Source organism: Fukomys damarensis, unplaced genomic scaffold (genome assembly GCF_012274545.1).
Source record: "Fukomys damarensis isolate Sample0158 unplaced genomic scaffold, DMR_v1.0_HiC HiC_scaffold_27, whole genome shotgun sequence".
Lineage (NCBI taxonomy): Eukaryota > Metazoa > Chordata > Mammalia > Rodentia > Bathyergidae > Fukomys > Fukomys damarensis.
The window spans coordinates 23,568,751-23,584,260 of NW_022900939.1; the positions used below are offsets into that span (position 1 = coordinate 23,568,751).

The 15,510-nt window shown below is 52.9% G+C and overlaps 4 protein-coding genes across 6 annotated transcripts in view; 3 read left to right on the plus strand and 1 right to left on the minus strand.

The window, feature by feature from the left end:
- Syvn1 (synoviolin 1) overlaps window positions 1-5,903 on the plus strand; it is a 6,396-nt gene extending 493 nt beyond the window's left edge. Inside the window, exons 2-17 of one of the 3 annotated variants that reach the window (XM_010636000.2) lie at window positions 1-14; window positions 608-756; window positions 974-1,066; window positions 1,161-1,313; window positions 1,420-1,468; window positions 1,891-1,994; window positions 2,323-2,449; window positions 2,546-2,645; window positions 2,725-2,790; window positions 2,885-3,001; window positions 3,082-3,245; window positions 3,483-3,611; window positions 3,684-3,842; window positions 3,935-4,121; window positions 5,096-5,241; window positions 5,329-5,903. In XM_010636000.2, the coding sequence (XP_010634302.1) occupies window positions 625-756; window positions 974-1,066; window positions 1,161-1,313; window positions 1,420-1,468; window positions 1,891-1,994; window positions 2,323-2,449; window positions 2,546-2,645; window positions 2,725-2,790; window positions 2,885-3,001; window positions 3,082-3,245; window positions 3,483-3,611; window positions 3,684-3,842; window positions 3,935-4,121; window positions 5,096-5,241; window positions 5,329-5,435 (1,833 nt within the window). In that variant the 5' untranslated portion in view covers window positions 1-14; window positions 608-624 and the 3' untranslated portion in view covers window positions 5,436-5,903. The remainder of the gene's footprint in view (window positions 15-607; window positions 757-973; window positions 1,067-1,160; window positions 1,314-1,419; window positions 1,469-1,890; window positions 1,995-2,322; window positions 2,450-2,545; window positions 2,646-2,724; window positions 2,791-2,884; window positions 3,002-3,081; window positions 3,246-3,482; window positions 3,612-3,683; window positions 3,843-3,934; window positions 4,122-5,095; window positions 5,242-5,328) is intronic. The other 2 variants (XM_019209299.2, XM_010636001.2) reach the window with 2 other exon arrangements.
- A 530-nt stretch (window positions 5,904-6,433) lies between these two features.
- Mrpl49 (mitochondrial ribosomal protein L49) lies at window positions 6,434-9,540 on the minus strand. Its single transcript, XM_010636005.3, has 4 exons — window positions 9,410-9,540; window positions 8,723-8,873; window positions 7,834-7,958; window positions 6,434-7,689 (listed from the first exon to the last, which is right to left on the minus strand). Exons 1-4 carry the CDS (start codon window positions 9,485-9,487, stop codon window positions 7,543-7,545), a joined length of 501 nt encoding a protein of 166 aa, XP_010634307.1. The 5' UTR covers window positions 9,488-9,540; the 3' UTR covers window positions 6,434-7,542.
- Window positions 9,541-9,626: 86 nt separating this feature from the next.
- Fau (FAU ubiquitin like and ribosomal protein S30 fusion) lies at window positions 9,627-11,869 on the plus strand. Its single transcript, XM_010636006.1, has 5 exons — window positions 9,627-9,752; window positions 10,020-10,102; window positions 10,295-10,439; window positions 11,473-11,528; window positions 11,696-11,869. The coding sequence occupies exons 2-5, from the start codon at window positions 10,028-10,030 to the stop codon at window positions 11,819-11,821; spliced, it is 402 nt and encodes a 133-aa protein (XP_010634308.1). The 5' UTR covers window positions 9,627-9,752; window positions 10,020-10,027; the 3' UTR covers window positions 11,822-11,869.
- Window positions 11,870-15,045: 3,176 nt separating this feature from the next.
- The window catches only part of Znhit2 (zinc finger HIT-type containing 2), a 1,551-nt gene continuing 1,086 nt past the window's right edge, over window positions 15,046-15,510 (plus strand). Inside the window, exon 1 of the mRNA XM_010636181.3 lies at window positions 15,046-15,505. Coding sequence (XP_010634483.2) covers window positions 15,099-15,505 — 407 coding nt within the window. The 5' untranslated portion in view covers window positions 15,046-15,098. The remainder of the gene's footprint in view (window positions 15,506-15,510) is intronic.

Here is a 15,510-nt window from a genome sequence, read left to right on the forward strand (position 1 = left end):
CCTGGCGCTCACAGGTGCGCGGCCGCGAGGGCGACCTGGGACCCTCTCCGTCCCGCCGCGACTGAGCCTGCCGGCCGATTCTCCGGAGCCCCAAGTTGACACTTCCCGTGGGTTGGGGGTTCCAGGCTGATGTCTCCACCCGCCCGCCGAGCGCGCGTCCACGCTGACCATCCTGGCACAGCTGTCACCCAACGCCACGCCGCTCTACGCTTTGGCTGCTGTCAGCCGGGATTTTCGTTCCCTCCCCTGGAGCTGATTTTATTTTGCTTCTCACCCTAGCACCTTCACTCCGGGGTCGGCAGCGGCAGTCTCTCCCCGCCTCCTCCAGCCCTGCTGCTTTCCTTCATGGCCTCCCTAGAGGAGACCACTTGGCAGGCAGTGTGGAAAGAGCCCTAGATTCGAAACAGGACTGTTCCAGGCCTTGCATCAGTGTGACCACTTAATCCCTTTGGGGCCGTTTCTTATTTGTGAAAGGGGGAAACGTGCTATTCTTGATCTGAGGATCGTGAACTGAGCTGCTTTCCCCTCTCTCCCCGATGCCGTGGCAGGCACTGTGCTTTGCACAGGGTAGGCATCCCACATGATGTCTTCTTCCCTCCCCACCTAGGTCTCCAGGCCAGGGCAATGTTCCGCACCGCAGTGATGATGGCGGCCAGCCTGGCGCTGACTGGGGCTGTGGTGGCTCACGCCTACTACCTCAAACACCAGTTCTACCCTACGGTGGTATACCTGACCAAGTCCAGCCCCAGCATGGCAGTGAGTTCAGGGCTCAGGGAGGGAGGAGCTCCTTGGGAGGGACGGGAGCCTGCTTGGGACAGGGGCGGGGCTACAGGTCAGGTAAGTGGGTGAGAAGTAGCTGCTAGCCACCCAACTTTGAATAAACTGTGATGAGGACTTGGGGAGGTTCCTGGATGATAAGGGCCGAGCAGAGGAAAGAACGTGACCTCAAACTAGAGCTTTTCCTCACTCCTAGGTCCTGTACATCCAGGCCTTCGTCCTTGTCTTCCTCTTGGGCAAGGTGATGGGCAAGGTGTTCTTTGGGCAGCTAAGGGCAGCGGAGATGGAGGTAAGATGTCGGTGACCTCCCAGGTGAGGGATAGGGCACCGGGCAAGCAGAATAGAACGTCTTGGTTCCACATCCTCCCTTGCTCAACCTCCAGCACCTTCTTGAGCGTTCCTGGTATGCTGTCACGGAGACGTGTCTGGCCTTCACGGTTTTTCGGGATGACTTCAGCCCCCGCTTTGTTGCGCTCTTCACGCTCCTTCTCTTCCTCAAGTGTTTCCATTGGCTGGCCGAGGACCGCGTGGACTTTGTGAGTTGGGAGTGGCTGGTGGGCAGGCTTGTGGAACACTGAGGGCTTGGAGGGGGACGTGGGTGACCCAGCTGTCCTGATGGGACCCCTCTCTGCTCTGCCTCAGATGGAACGAAGCCCTAATATCTCCTGGCTCTTTCACTGCCGCATTGTCTGTGAGTGAGACTCATGGCGGGTAGGGGAGTTGCTGGAGGGAGGAGAGGCGCCACGAAGGAGTGGAATGTGAAAAGTGGTTAGCCACGGAGGCATACCCCAGAGCACACGCTGTCCCTCAGCCCACAGCTGTACAGGAAAGATAATTTAGGAAGTTAATTTGCATTGTCTCTGCCCTGTTCCACTCCAGAGCTTCTCAACTGCCTGGGCCCTCAGCTCTCTGCTTCCTCACCTGGAGCCTGGGCCACCCCACCCCCGCTCCAAACTAGGGTTCCCAGAGGGCCAAGTCCGTGGAATGTGCCCACCAGAGTAGATGGCTGGGGCCATGGTCATGTGGGCTTGAGGGGGAGCTGTTTTAGAACAGACAGCGGCTATCAGTTGTGGGCTAACCTCACCCCCACCCCCCATTCGGGGGTCTCCACAGCCCTCATGTTCCTCCTGGGTATCCTGGACTTCCTCTTCGTCAGCCACGCCTATCACAGCATCCTGACCCGTGGGGCCTCTGTGCAGCTGGTGTTTGGCTTTGAGGTAAAACTGACTTTGGGAGGCCGAGAGGACAAGCCTGAGGTGGCACTGCATGTGCCTTGAATAACCCAGCAAACCCTTCCTTACCAGCATCTGCTGTGTGCTCACCCCTAAGCTAGCCACCAGGGAGCAGCAGCTAGTCAGACCTGACCCCCTTCACACGCTCCAAGGGAATGGCTAGAGGGCTCATAGAGCTCTGGTGTGGAGCAGCCCCCACCTGGGGTTCGGGGAAAGCTTCCTGGAGGCTGATGCCAGAGCTGGCCTGGGAACAGCAGTGTGGCTGGAGGAAGGGGAGCTGATGTTCACATCCCCTGGTGCACTCTTCCCTCAGTACGCCATTCTGATGACTATGGTGCTCACCATCTTCATCAAGTATGTGCTGCACTCTGTGGACCTCCAGAGCGAAAACCCCTGGGACAATAAGGCCGTGTACATGCTCTACACAGAGCTGTTCACAGGTGAGAGGAGCCTGGGCCTGTCCTGACCAGACCAGTCTCCCCTACACTGCCTGCCCAACCCTGTAACCAGCTGCTCTTTGCATCTCTTGTCCCAAGGCTTCATCAAGGTTCTGCTATACATGGCCTTCATGACCATTATGATCAAGGTACACACCTTCCCACTCTTTGCCATCCGGCCCATGTACCTGGCCATGAGGTGAGCCCAGCCCTGTCCTTTCCCTCTCCTGACCTGATCTCTGCCCACCTCTTCCTGCACTCACTATCTATCTTTTCAGGCAGTTCAAGAAAGCTGTGACAGATGCCATCATGTCACGACGAGCCATCCGCAACATGAACACACTGTAAGTGGCCTTGTCATGACTGCTGTCCCAAACTCTGTCCTAGGTCCCCTTGTTTGCAGCTCTGGTCCTGACACATGCTCTGCCACCCTAACAGGTATCCAGATGCCACCCCTGAGGAACTCCAGGCAATGGACAATGTCTGCATCATCTGCCGAGAAGAGATGGTGACAGGTGCCAAGAGACTGCCCTGCAACCACATCTTTCATACCAGGTGGGTGGGGCCCCGAGCACCTGCACATCCAGGCCCAAGCCCTAGGGAGGTGCTGACCACTGCCTGGTCTTGTCCCCCAGCTGCCTGCGCTCCTGGTTCCAGAGGCAGCAGACCTGCCCTACCTGCCGCATGGATGTCCTGCGGGCATCGCTGCCAGCCCAGTCACCACCGCCCCCTGAGCCTGCAGATCAAGGGCCACCTCCTGCCCCTCATGCCCCACCACTCTTGCCCCAGCCCCCTAACTGTGAGTGTTCCTCCTCTTGGCCATCCACCACAGTGGGTACTCCCTGGGCTGGGTGTGGGAGGTAGTGGGGGATTCATGTCATGGCTGTCCGGGCCACGGGGTGAAAAGATAAGAAATTGCTGGGACTGGTGCTGAGCTCAGGAGCTGTGAGAGCAGAGGACAAGAGCCTAGCAGCCTAGCCCCTGCCGAGGTGTGGGCTTTGTTAGCCCTCTGCTCACCACCCTGTTCTCTCTCCAGTCCCCCAGGGCCTCCTGCCTCCTTTTCCTCCAGGCATGTTCCCCTTGTGGCCTCCCATGGGCCCCTTCCCTCCTGTTCCACCTCCTCCAAGCTCAGGGGAGGCCGCAGCCCCGCCATCCACCAGTGCAGGTGAGCCTTTGGGTAATGTGGCAGGGGGTGACGGGGAGCCCTGCACCACTCTGACCTTGTTCTGCTCTTTAGCAGCCCTTTCTCGGCCGAGTGGAACAGGCACAACGACAGCTGCCAGCACCAGTGCCTCCGGCCCAGCGCCTGGCTCTGCTCCTGCCCCAGAGGCTGGTCCTGCCCCAGGCTTCCCCTTCCCTCCTCCCTGGATGGGCATGCCCCTGCCTCCACCCTTTGGTAAGCTGAGCCACTCTGGGAAGTTCTGGAGGCTGACTGGGGGTGTGTGGCCAGGCCAGGCAGCCCAGACTAAGCCTCCACCTCCTCCCCAGCATTCCCCCCTATGCCTGTGCCCCCTGCGGGCTTTGCTGGGCTGACCCCAGAAGAGCTTCGGGCTCTGGAAGGCCATGAGCGGCAGCACCTGGAGGCCCGGCTGCAGAGCCTGCGCAACATCCACACACTGCTGGACGCCGCCATGCTGCAGATCAACCAGTACCTCACTGTGCTAGCTTCCTTGGGGTGCGTCTTTGTGGGGTAATGCGGGTGGATGGAGCTGTTGAGGGCTCCAGTTCTTGACATTCATCTGCCCTGCCACTCTGACATCTGCTGACACTTGGGCCACCTACCTGTAGACACAAACAGTTTCAGGGAGCTCTTGATTACCAGTGCCTTTATCCTTCCTCTCCAAGAAGCCCATCTGAGGCTAGCAGGAATGTTTAAGAACAAGCTTATCTTCAATCTTATTTTTTGTTTTTCTGAACCCAAATTACAAAGTGTGTGGCTCAGAGTTAAGAGGGTATGCACAAAACCCCTGGTTTTAGCCAGTCATGGTGGCACAAGCCTATAATCCCAGCACTTGGGAGGCTGAGGCAGGAGGATTGCTGCGAGTTCCAGGCCAGCCTGAACCACATAATGAGAAGCTATCTCAAAAACAAAACAAAAAAGCAAGCCCTGGTTTCGATCTCCAACTTCACCAAAACAGTAAATTCAAGTTCTTCCTAGTTTTCACTACCTCAGCTCATCACCAAACACCCATCTGACAGAATTGCTCCTGAGCCAAGGGGGCAGATAAAGGAGTTCAAATGTAAGCCCCACTGCTACTTGCTTTCTGACTTCTTTTACCTTGTGGGAAGAGAGCAGTTCTAAATCCTACTCTGAAGTGACATGTACAGAGTGCCCAGCCCCTATTTGGTGAGGGAGGGACACTGGCGTCCAAGGCTTGAGCCTTGTATGCCTTCCTCTGGATACCCTGTAAGGCCTGACACCCCCAGTGGAGACTGCGGGTGATAGCAGAGGGGTCAGCAGTCCTTGCCTGCAGTTCTTGGGACAGAATCACTTGGCCCTTGGGGGGTCACTCTATCCGTGTGTTTCTGCCTATTGGTGACTGTGGCCACACATGGCATACTCTCCTAGACTGTCCCACAAGGGTCACCAAGGGCAGGGTTCAACCAAGATGCCAAGGACAGACCAGATTTTATCCCTTGTCTTCCCAGGCCCCCCCGGCCTGCCACTTCAGTTAGCCCCACAGAAGAGACTGCTTCCACAGCGGTTGCTGCTGCCTCCACCAGCACCCCCAGCTCTGAGGCCACCACCCCATCCCCAGAAGCCTCACCAGCCCAGGAAACTGAAAAGCCTCCAGGTGGGTGTGATCAGCCTTGGGGTGATCAGCCTTGGGGGGTGGGGCAGGGGCTTCCCAGGGTTCCACTTCTGACCTCTGTGTCCCCAGCTCCTGAGTCTGTGGGTGCCGAGGAGCTGCCCGAGGATGGAGAGCCGGATGCTGCAGAGCTCCGCCGGCGCCGCCTGCAAAAGCTCGAGTCCCCTGTTGCCCACTGACACTGCCCCAGCCCTGTCCCGCTCTCCTGAGCAGCCCTTGCTGGAACACATCCTGCCACCAAGTGCCAGCTCCCTCTGACCAGGGAGTCGTAACCCCAGCTCTGAGGAAGAGGAAGCGGCATTCCTGAGGCCAGGTGGAGAGAAGGCTGTTTCCAGCTGGCCCCACTCCCATGGGGATGCCGATCAGTTCCGACCATCTCCTCACCTGTGCAGCACTCTGCTGTGCTAGGGCCCAGCCGGGACTGAAGGCAGAAGGTCCAGCCTCTGAGACCCTCTTCTTCCCCACCCTTTCTGGGGGAAGAGCAGCTCCTCTAAGCCCTACTGTAAGGGGTCACGCTGCAGTGCCGAACAGTATTAGCTCCCGTTCCCAAGTGTGGATCCCAAAGGGCTGGAGGCAGGCCAGGAACTTGCTGCTGGCCTTCCTGCCAAGACTGGTACCAATTTCCTCTTTGCACCTCGATCTTCCCCGAAGCCCCTTGTGGTGGTAGCTGTGTCCCCATGCCCTCTGGCATTTCCACATCTTACTGGCAACCACACAACTCAGGGAAAGGAGTGCCTGGGGGTGGGGGGCAGGCGGACAGCACTGGGGGACCCTGCCCCACCCCTCCCCCAGACCCTTTCCCCTGCAGCTTCTCAGGTGAGGCTGAGCCACCTCACCCAGCAGCCACTGCCCAGCCGTACCAGGGCTGAGGGTTGGCGTGCTGCTCCTCAACCACTGCAACCCGGAATTCAAGGCCACTGTTGAGCCTGCGGGACTTTTCTTGAGTCAGGATTGGAGCTACTTCCTCACCTAGTGGCTTTTGGCTTAAATTTGTCTTTTGAATTTGAATGCTTGACCCCAGAAAGGGGGGGAGCAGGAGTGCCGGTTCCTAGTTTTTCTAGTTTAGAACAGGCTCTGGGACAGTAAGGAAACATGGGAGCCAAGGCCTGCCTGCCCCTGTCTTTCTTCCCCTCAGTTTTGTGTTACAAGAGTTGCTGGAGACAGTTTCAGATGATTATTTAATTTGTAAATATTGTACAAATTTTAATAGCTTAAATTGTATATACAGCCAAATAAAAACTTGCATTAACAATTGGTGGGCTTGTGTCATAGGGTAAGGTCCAGCTCCTCTTCCTGGCAGAGACTAAATTTGAGAATGGCCTGAAACCCCCAGGAACGAGACACTGTTGATTAACATACCCATTTGACACACTGAGAAACAGCCTCAGAGAAGCTTAGTGCCTGTCTTGGGTCAAAGATCAAGTAGGGCTGACAGGATCTAAACACTGCCTTAGCCAGTCTGACAGTGAGGTGAGGCCTTTGGCCCTTGTGACTCCAGGGATGGGCAAGTGTGAAGGCTACTTGGCTAATGTTGGGATGGGATGGCAGGGATGAGAGGCCTGCATCTTCTTGCCTACAGATACCTGTCCAGCCTGGACTCCGGGCCAGCATGGTGGGAAGGCCCAGCAAGGACTTCCAAGGAGCTCCCAGGCACTCCCTTGTGGTCAGGCCACCCAGAGCTAATTACTTAACTCCTGGAGCTAGAAACCCACTCAATCAGGCCCCAGTCTGGAATGGCACAGAGATCTGAGAGAGGCCTCCCTGTCTGTGAGGCTGCCCCCACTGCACTGCCCCAGTTCACAGCAATGCACTTGGCGCTTAGGCCCCTGCCTGAGTCATCTGTATTTTACAGTCTCCACCACACCAGGTCTGGCCTAGAACAAGGTCTCATCAGTGTTCCCAGCAGGGAGCAGGAATGGGCCTGCCCTTGAACCCTCCCCTCGGCCAGGATGGGCTATGCTTCTACCAGATTATATCCCATAAATTTGAATAATTAAACCCAAGGAGCTCACCAAAGCAGGCCACTGACAGAAAGGACAGCAGTTAATGCCTCTTACTATCTTGGCCATTCCTGGTGGGTGTCCCATACTGTACAGCTCTGCCAGTGGACACATGCCCATTTCCCCTTTGCAAAAGCAAGATCTGACCCCAAAACCCATTAGCTCTTACTCCTGCTCTGCCCAAACCTTCAAGTGTGGTCTTTGTATCCTTGCCAGGGACTCCAATACCCACTTCCTCCCAAGGTTCCCAGGCTCCAGTTAGTCCACGCAGGCTGCTCAACAGGCCTCAGAAGCCCTTCTCGAGGAGCCAGGCTTTGAGTTCCTCATCAAAGTAGCCCTTGATCCTCAAGGTACCTGTCACCTCATTAACCTGGGTGACAGGTGTCTTCCCCAGCAGTGGGCTCAAAAAGTCTTCCACATCCTTCTGCAGGGCCTGGGGAAGAATGACAGATCAGGCCTGTCAGTCTTTTTGGAGGACGCTGATCTCCCTCAAAACACACACACACACACACACACTTGGAGGACGCTGATCTCCCTCAAAACACACACACACACACACACACACACACACACTTACCCAGATATCTCCCTCCACTTTCCTAATAACAGTCATCTGGCGGTTGCCATGTGTTATGTCTTTGTAGACAGGGATGTTGTGCATTCGGGAGCGCCGCACAATGTAGGGCAAATTGGGTGGGGGATCTGTGACAGAGGAACAGTGACAAGTCAACTCCAAAGTGGCATCTTACCTCAGCCAAGACCCTTTCACAAAACCTGAAGAGGGTTATTGCATCCAGCTGGACCAAGGTGCCTCCATATTTCAGGTTGGGGCATCTCCTTCCTTCAGTCTAGAGTCAAGACCGAATTGTTGAGCCTGGTGTTCTACATAGGGTTTGGTACCAACTATCAGGTAATCAAGAAGTCAGAGCTGTGCCTCCCTGGATCTCTGGGTCCCCCTCTGTAGCCAATTATTGCCCCTTTCCAATGGGCTAGGGAGGATGAAATCAATTTCTGGAACAAGGGGAAAGGAGCTTACAAACACTGAACACCTACTGGGCTCTGTACTAAGTGTTTTATTTCCATTTTACTGAAACTGAGAATGGAAGGAGGTAAATGCCTAACTCAAGATCACACCAACAGTGAACAGCAGAGACAAATTCAAACTCTGAATCACCTGACCAACCAAGCTGTGTTCTCAATTAGGGGACAAGTAGGTAAGGGGAGGTTCATGCACTTGGGTCTTCTCTTTATTCTTTATTTTTTCCGATATGGGAAGCCCCATGCCAACAGTGGGGCTGGTGGGATACCAGTAAAATTGAGGGCTCCACTCTTGGGCCCTTCCTTGGGCTTGAGACAATTCTAACCTTAAGGAATCTCGTCTTGAGTCCTGAACCCACTGGGTAAACCGACCACTGGAGAGGGGAATTCTCCCTACATCTTTTCAACCATCCCCATAACCAGCTCACCTCTAGGAGGCTGCCAGCCACTAGGAGTGGGATAATGTTCATGCTTCGGTGGCTTTGGGATCGTGGTGGGAGGTAAGAGGCGCTCCACAAACTGGAACTCATCTGTGGACTCCACAAAGCTGCGGTAATCCGGAGGCCCCTGCGTCTCGCTCTGAGGCAAACAAACAAACCAACCATCTCTCCACTGACTCACAACACAGCACAAACTTAGCAGAGAAAGGAAACACTTCGGGCAGAGAAAATGGCATAAATAAAAGACTAGAGGTGGGAGAGCAGTAGACTTGTTTTCCGGTGTGCAGGTGGCACTGGAAAGACGTTCAACACTCTGAACAGTACATGTGTCTTAGAATTTCTGTAGGACTCAAATCACAAATTTTAACCAATCATAATTCCCCAAACTCACACTTTGGGATCCAGGCAGAGAAAGTCGATGTGCAGCTCCTGTCATTCCTGACTAACCTAGGCTTTCCAGCAGCTACACTCCAACCTTCACTTCCCTAATTCCGCCAAGTGCACTCCGGAGTCGGCCACCTTCCTTCCCATTCAACCGATCTACTACTCTCCAGACAAGTGCCACCGATTAGGAAAACTAGGGCCCCGTGTAGAAATGTGGATTTCCGGGTTACAATGACTAACAAGAGCCTCCACACTCCGCCCTCTGCCCTCAGCGCCAAGCTCAGCACTCACCAGCTGTCGTAGCTTGCAGCCCCATTGGAAGCCAGTTCTCCAGCGCCGAAAACAAGAACGGTACACAGACACCGCCATCTTGGACCCCCCCTACACACACTGTTATTGCGCACGCGCAACCGGCTTGGGCCCGCCCCCCCCGCGCGCACCGCCCCAACCCAAAGGACGCCTGCGCAAAGCGTGCAAAGGCGGGGTTAGGGCGGCAGTGGGAGGTAGGAAGCGCCCAGCACGGTCGCTCAGTAGTGACGTGTCACGCAATAGGCGTTTAGGACCTGCGTGTCCTCGCTTCTTCCTCTTTCTCGACTCCATCTTCGCGGTAGTGGCGGCTGGGTCAGCGATTCAGGTAAGACCTGTAAGACGGATGGATTTAGAGGGCTTGTTGACGTTCTGGCCTCCTCGTCAGAGGCTGCGGAAGATCAAGGTACAGGAGCTGCTTTGTTGCCCACGCTCCGGTCCCTATCCGAATTCTCTAGCAGCCTCTGCCTTTCCCACGTGAGACACCACGACTGGCTCCGTCCCGGCGTGATAGTCTGTGGGCCGCTTCTCCCACAGAACCCCTTTCTCAGAGAACGTTTTTTTCATTTTCTTAAAGCCGACTTTCTTTTCCTAGTTGCCACCATGCAGCTCTTTGTCCGCGCCCAGGACCTGCACACCCTCGAAGTGACCGGCCAAGAGACGGTCGCCCAGATCAAGGTAAGGCTGTGTGGGCCTCTCCGTGTTCAGTCCTCTAACGTTCTCCACCAAGACGTTTACAAGACTTTTCCTTGTGTGTGTGTGTGTGTGTGTGTGTGTACACTAGAGATCGAATTCGGGTACTTGGCAGACAGGCGCCGGAACCACCGAACTAAATCCCCGGCCCAAGAATTTTCTTTTACCCCGCTATAGGCTCAAGTGGCCTCCCTGGAAGGCATCGCACCGGAAGATCAAGTCGTGCTCCTGGCAGGCAAGCCACTGGAGGATGATGCCATCCTTGGCCAGTGTGGCGTGGAAGCCTTGGCCACTCTGGAAGTAGCTGGCCGCATGCTTGGAGGTGCGTGGAGAAGTGTTTTTTTAAATGCTCTTATCTAATGGGTGTGGAGTACAACGTGTAGCAGCTAGATCCTTTCTTTTTTATGATTTTGTTTCTATTTCTTTAAGATAGAATCTCACTGTAGCCCAGGCTGGCTTCAAACTGGCAGTGATCTTCCTGCCTCTTGTCTCCTGAGTGCTGGGATTACAGGCGTGTATCACCTGTCCAGCCCAGCTCAGATAGTTCTGAGATGATACATTTATTGCCTTCTGGGGTTCCTCAATCCAGGGTGATTCTTTTTACTGCCCTCAGAACGAACTCTGAGAGTTTGTGTGAATTGAGCAGAACTGATTTTTGTTTTTCTTCTTTCGGTCTCTTACCAGGTCGTTCTAGTTCTCCCACTAAAACCAGGTCAGACCAGGTCCCCAAGGCACTTTTCAGTTTTGTTAAGAAAGAGGGTGTAGGAGCGCCTTCCTGTAATTCCATCAGCCTTGGAGGCTGAATCAGAAAAACCACACACAATATGAGCCCAACCCAGGTAATTTAAAGATCTAGATCCTGTCTTAAAATTCTGAAAAGGGCCAGGGGTGCAGCTCAGTATAAAGGCCCTGGGTTCAATCCCCAGGATACAGCCCCTCCTACCCCAGAGTCAGAAAATGGAAAGTTCTGAGGTAAAATTTAGTTAGAGGTTGAATTTCTGCATCTTAAGTTTCATTCATTGTTAGGCTCTGCATATCTTAGAAATTGAGTTGAAGTTGGGTGTGATGGCAAACTTCTGTGAGCTACCAGGGAGGCTGGGACAGGAGAATGTAAATTTGAGCCCAGCTTAACAATTTAGTACAAATCTGTCTCAAAATAAAAAGAACTAGGGGTATACTTTACTGGTAGAGTGCTTGTCTAACATTCATCTTTTGCACTGGAAAAGTTTTTTTGTGGGGTGGGTCTTTCTGTTTTCTTTCGTATTGAAAAAAATTTAGGTTGACAGGAGATTATTATTCTGGAAGATTGATCTTGTTTCTTACCTGCTGCTATTTATTCTATTTTCCCACTATAGGTAAAGTCCATGGTTCCCTAGCTCGGGCTGGGAAAGTGAGAGGTCAAACTCCCAAGGTGAGTGAGAATTAGCGCTGGTGTTTGGACCTTGTTCTCCCCTATCATAGTTAAGCCAAGACCTTTGATTCTGGTCTGCCCTTTTGATTCATGGAGAGGAGGGTGAGGGAGGGATGCCAGGCATGGAAGTGTTCAGCCAAAGTGATCGTAATCCCTTTTTTTCCTAGGTGGCCAAACAGGAGAAGAAGAAGAAGAAGACAGGCCGGGCCAAGAGGCGAATGCAGTACAACCGGCGCTTTGTCAATGTTGTGCCCACCTTTGGCAAGAAGAAGGGCCCCAATGCCAACTCTTAAATCCTGTGTAATCCTGGCTTTCTCTAATAAAGCCATTTCGCCCAGGCAGCTCTTTCTTCTGTTTTCATTTGCAGAACCTTGGGGAGCGGTGGGGCTTCCAGGGCTGGTGGGGTATCCCCTAAATCAGGGAAGCCTGGGGAGAGTGGTAAAATTTAGGAAAAGCTCTCAGAATCACTGTGGATACCAGTCCTTAAATGTGGAGTAGCATACTCCCCAGCCTATACAACTTGATAATTCCTCCTGGGTACCTCCCCGGCTTCAAGCATGAACAGCAGGAATTACTGGCTGGGGAGTTTGTTATGGAGTCAGTGTGGAAGGGAAGGAAGTGGTTTGGGTTGAAGAACCAAGAAACACTAGTCTGACCCTTCTCTGGACAGTGGACTAGCTATGGCCTGAAGTCCAGCTCACAAGGAACCTGGTATGCCTCAGTCTGAACCTGTTTCTTGACTACTGAGACAACGTCTGACCATATAAATGACGGCTTGGCCAGCCTTGCTAACCTAATCACACGTAGGATAAATTTTCCTAGGGTAGGATAAGTTTTTCAATATTCCAAAAGACGCTACTCCAAAGCTGGTTCAAGATTCCTAGCAACATGTCCCTCGTGTATGGACCTGTTTTTAAAACTTGTTCTTCAAAGACAGTATACCGTGGAGCTCTGGACTTGGACTGCTAAATTTGATTTTTTTTTTACCTCCATTTTCTGGCTGGCTAGGAATGCAGTGAGGATAAATTAAAAGATGTGGGCCAGGTGTGCTGCACACCTGTAATCCCAGCACTGGAGGCTGAGGCAGGAGGATCGCTGTGAGTTCGAGACCAGCCTGGGCTACATAGTTCCAGGTCAGTCTCAAGTACATAGTGAGACCCTGTCTCAAAACAAAAAGGGGAGAGGTTGGTATCGATGGAACTTGGGACCTTGCTTTTGTGAGGCAGGTGGCAGCACCACTGAGAGTCCCGGACCCTAGTTTTGTTTTTGGTTTTTTTGTTTGTTGTTGGGTTTTTTTTGTTTGTTTTTTGAGACGGGTCTCACTATGTAGTTGAGACTGACCTGGAACTCACTATGTAGCCCAGGCTGGTCTCAAACTCACAGTGATCCTCCTGCCTCAGCCTCCCGAGTGCTGGGATTACAGGCGTGCACTACCACGCCCAGCTCTAGTTTTGTTATTTTGAGAGAATCTTGCTGTGCAGTTCAGGCAGGCCTTGAACTTGCAGCCATCAATCCTGCCTCAGCATCCCAAGCACTGGGATTACAGGCCAGTGCCACCACACCTAACTAAAGACGTAAGATGAAGGAAGTATAAATGTTGGTTAATTTTGTAGTCTGAAATGAGTTTTTGAGACAGGGTCTTGCTAGCCATTTGAATTTTCTTCAAATTTTACACTGAGGCAGGAGAGTCAAGAGCCCAAGGTTAGCCTAGACTACACAGTGAGACCTTGTCTTAAAAACCGAGTTTTAGCTCTGGTTCTGCCACCTGCCTCACAAACACAAGGTCCCAAGTTTGATCCCCAGTGCCAAACAAAAAAAACTTTTTTTTTTTGTGGTGCTGGGGAAAATTCCAGGCAAGAGAATTGAGCAAAGACAAGCAAAAGTGATGTGACTTAACGGAACTGGGCATGGTGGTGCATAGGCAAAAGGATCACCTTGAGTTCAAGAGCAACCTGAATTACAGAGCAAGTCTCTCAAAAAAAAAAAATTATTTCTTTTATGCACCTTTTGATTCTGGTCCTATCACTTTGGGTGTGTGTGCGTGTGTGAAACGGTCTTGCTATGTAGTTCATGCTGACCTTGAACTGACTGTATCACCCAAGCTGACCTCAAACTCGGCAATCCTCCTGCCTCAGCCTCTCCAGTGTTGGGATCATAGTCATGCACCACCACACCAGGCAACAAACTTGCTCTTACAATGTCCATTCTCCAAATAACCCACTAATCCTAACCACCACCCTTTAACAGGGTCTCACCAAGTTACCCAGGCTGGGCTCAAACTCGTTGATCGTCATTCCTCCAGCTTCCCAGAGTGCTGGCATTACAGGTGGGCCACTGTGCCCTGTTTAAAGGTCCTACTTTAATACTTCAGTAGAGGTTAAATTTTAACATGAATTGGTAAAACAAAATTATTGCAGGTATTGAGTCCAAGTGCAATAGCGTCTTGAAAAGGATTTAAGCCTGATACAATGTGATCTAAATTGTGTGGTGTTTTTTTTGGCTTGTTTGTTTGTTTGCAGTCCTAGTATCAAATCCAGGGACTCTACCACTGAGCTGTATTCCCAGCCCCTTTTTAAGTTTGAGACTAAGTCTTGCTTATTTTCCAGCCCCTACCTCAGTGCTGGGGATTGAATTTGGGGACTCCAAGAGTCTCGGTAAGTGCTGTACCACTAAGCTACATACACCCTGCCATCTCAGTTCTTTGGCGGGCAAGTGAGTTAGGAAACCTGTTAAGGGATTGTCACCCAGGTGAGGGGGCAAGTAGCTCAGACCATTACTTGGGATGCAAGGGGTTTCAAGTCCATCCAAATCTTGGTAGTGAAATAAATGACCCATATCAAGATTAATGCAAAGTATTTCAGAGTCAGAACTGACAGGACATGGGATTGAATGTGAGGCAAGGACCAAAGAACTAGGGCTAGCTGGGTGCCTTGGCACATGTAATCCCAACACTGAGGAGGCTGAGGCAAGAGAAGTTTCAGGCTAGCCTGGACAACTTGTTGAGAGTCTCAAAATTTAAAAAAGGGAGGCCAGGGATTTTAGTTTAGTGGCACTGAACCTGCCTTGGCTTTTGCAAGGTCCTGATTTCGATCCCTGGTACTGGAAAAGAAAAAAAATTTAAAGGGGTGGAGGGGATGAGGATGGGGTGTAACTCAGTGGTAGAGAGCCCCTAGGTTCAATCCCCAGTACTGCAAAACAGACACTGGGTCTTACCTGGCCAACGCCACAGATCGACATTGTGGTGTGTGGCACAGATATTTGTAGTTCGTCCCCACTCCATGCAACACTAAGCCAAGATAGATGCCCTGCCTCTCATTCTCATTGTATTCTTAGACCTTAACATGAAGTCTACATTTAACAGAGGTGAATGAGGGATGGTGATATTTAATGAGCAGCTACTTAATGAAGAAGAGGCCTGTGTGGAGAATAAAACTAAAACTAACTTTTTTTTTTTCCCTATCTGGTTGCGTCATCAAGGTGGGTGGGGCTTGTGCGGGCTCCCAGCGGGCACGCTGGGCGTCCCAATCTGGGCGGAAATGGCCGAGAAGCCTCGGTACCTGCTTACCCCTAATGCTCGGTTCGCCGGGCAAAGAGGCGGAAGGAAGCGAAGCAACACCGGAAGTGACTAAACTACGGCCCTTGAGGATTCTATGCTGCTTGGCTGCGCCAGTTGCCATGGAGCCTGCCGGGCCCTGCGGTTTCTGCCCGGCGGGAGAAGCCCAGCCGGCGCGGTACACCTGCCCTCGCTGCAATGTTCCCTACTGCTCGCTGAACTGCTACCGGGAGCATGGCACCTGCGCCGAAGCCTTCTATCGGGACCAGGTGCTGGGGGAGCTCCGCGGCCGTAGTGCCTCTCCCAGCCGCTTGGCAGGCGCCCTGCGCCGGCTGCGCCAGCAACGCGAGACCGAGGACGTGCCTGGAGAGATGGGCCTCGGTCCTGGCCCAGGGCCTGGGGGCCTTTCAGGACTCAGGGAACGGCTGA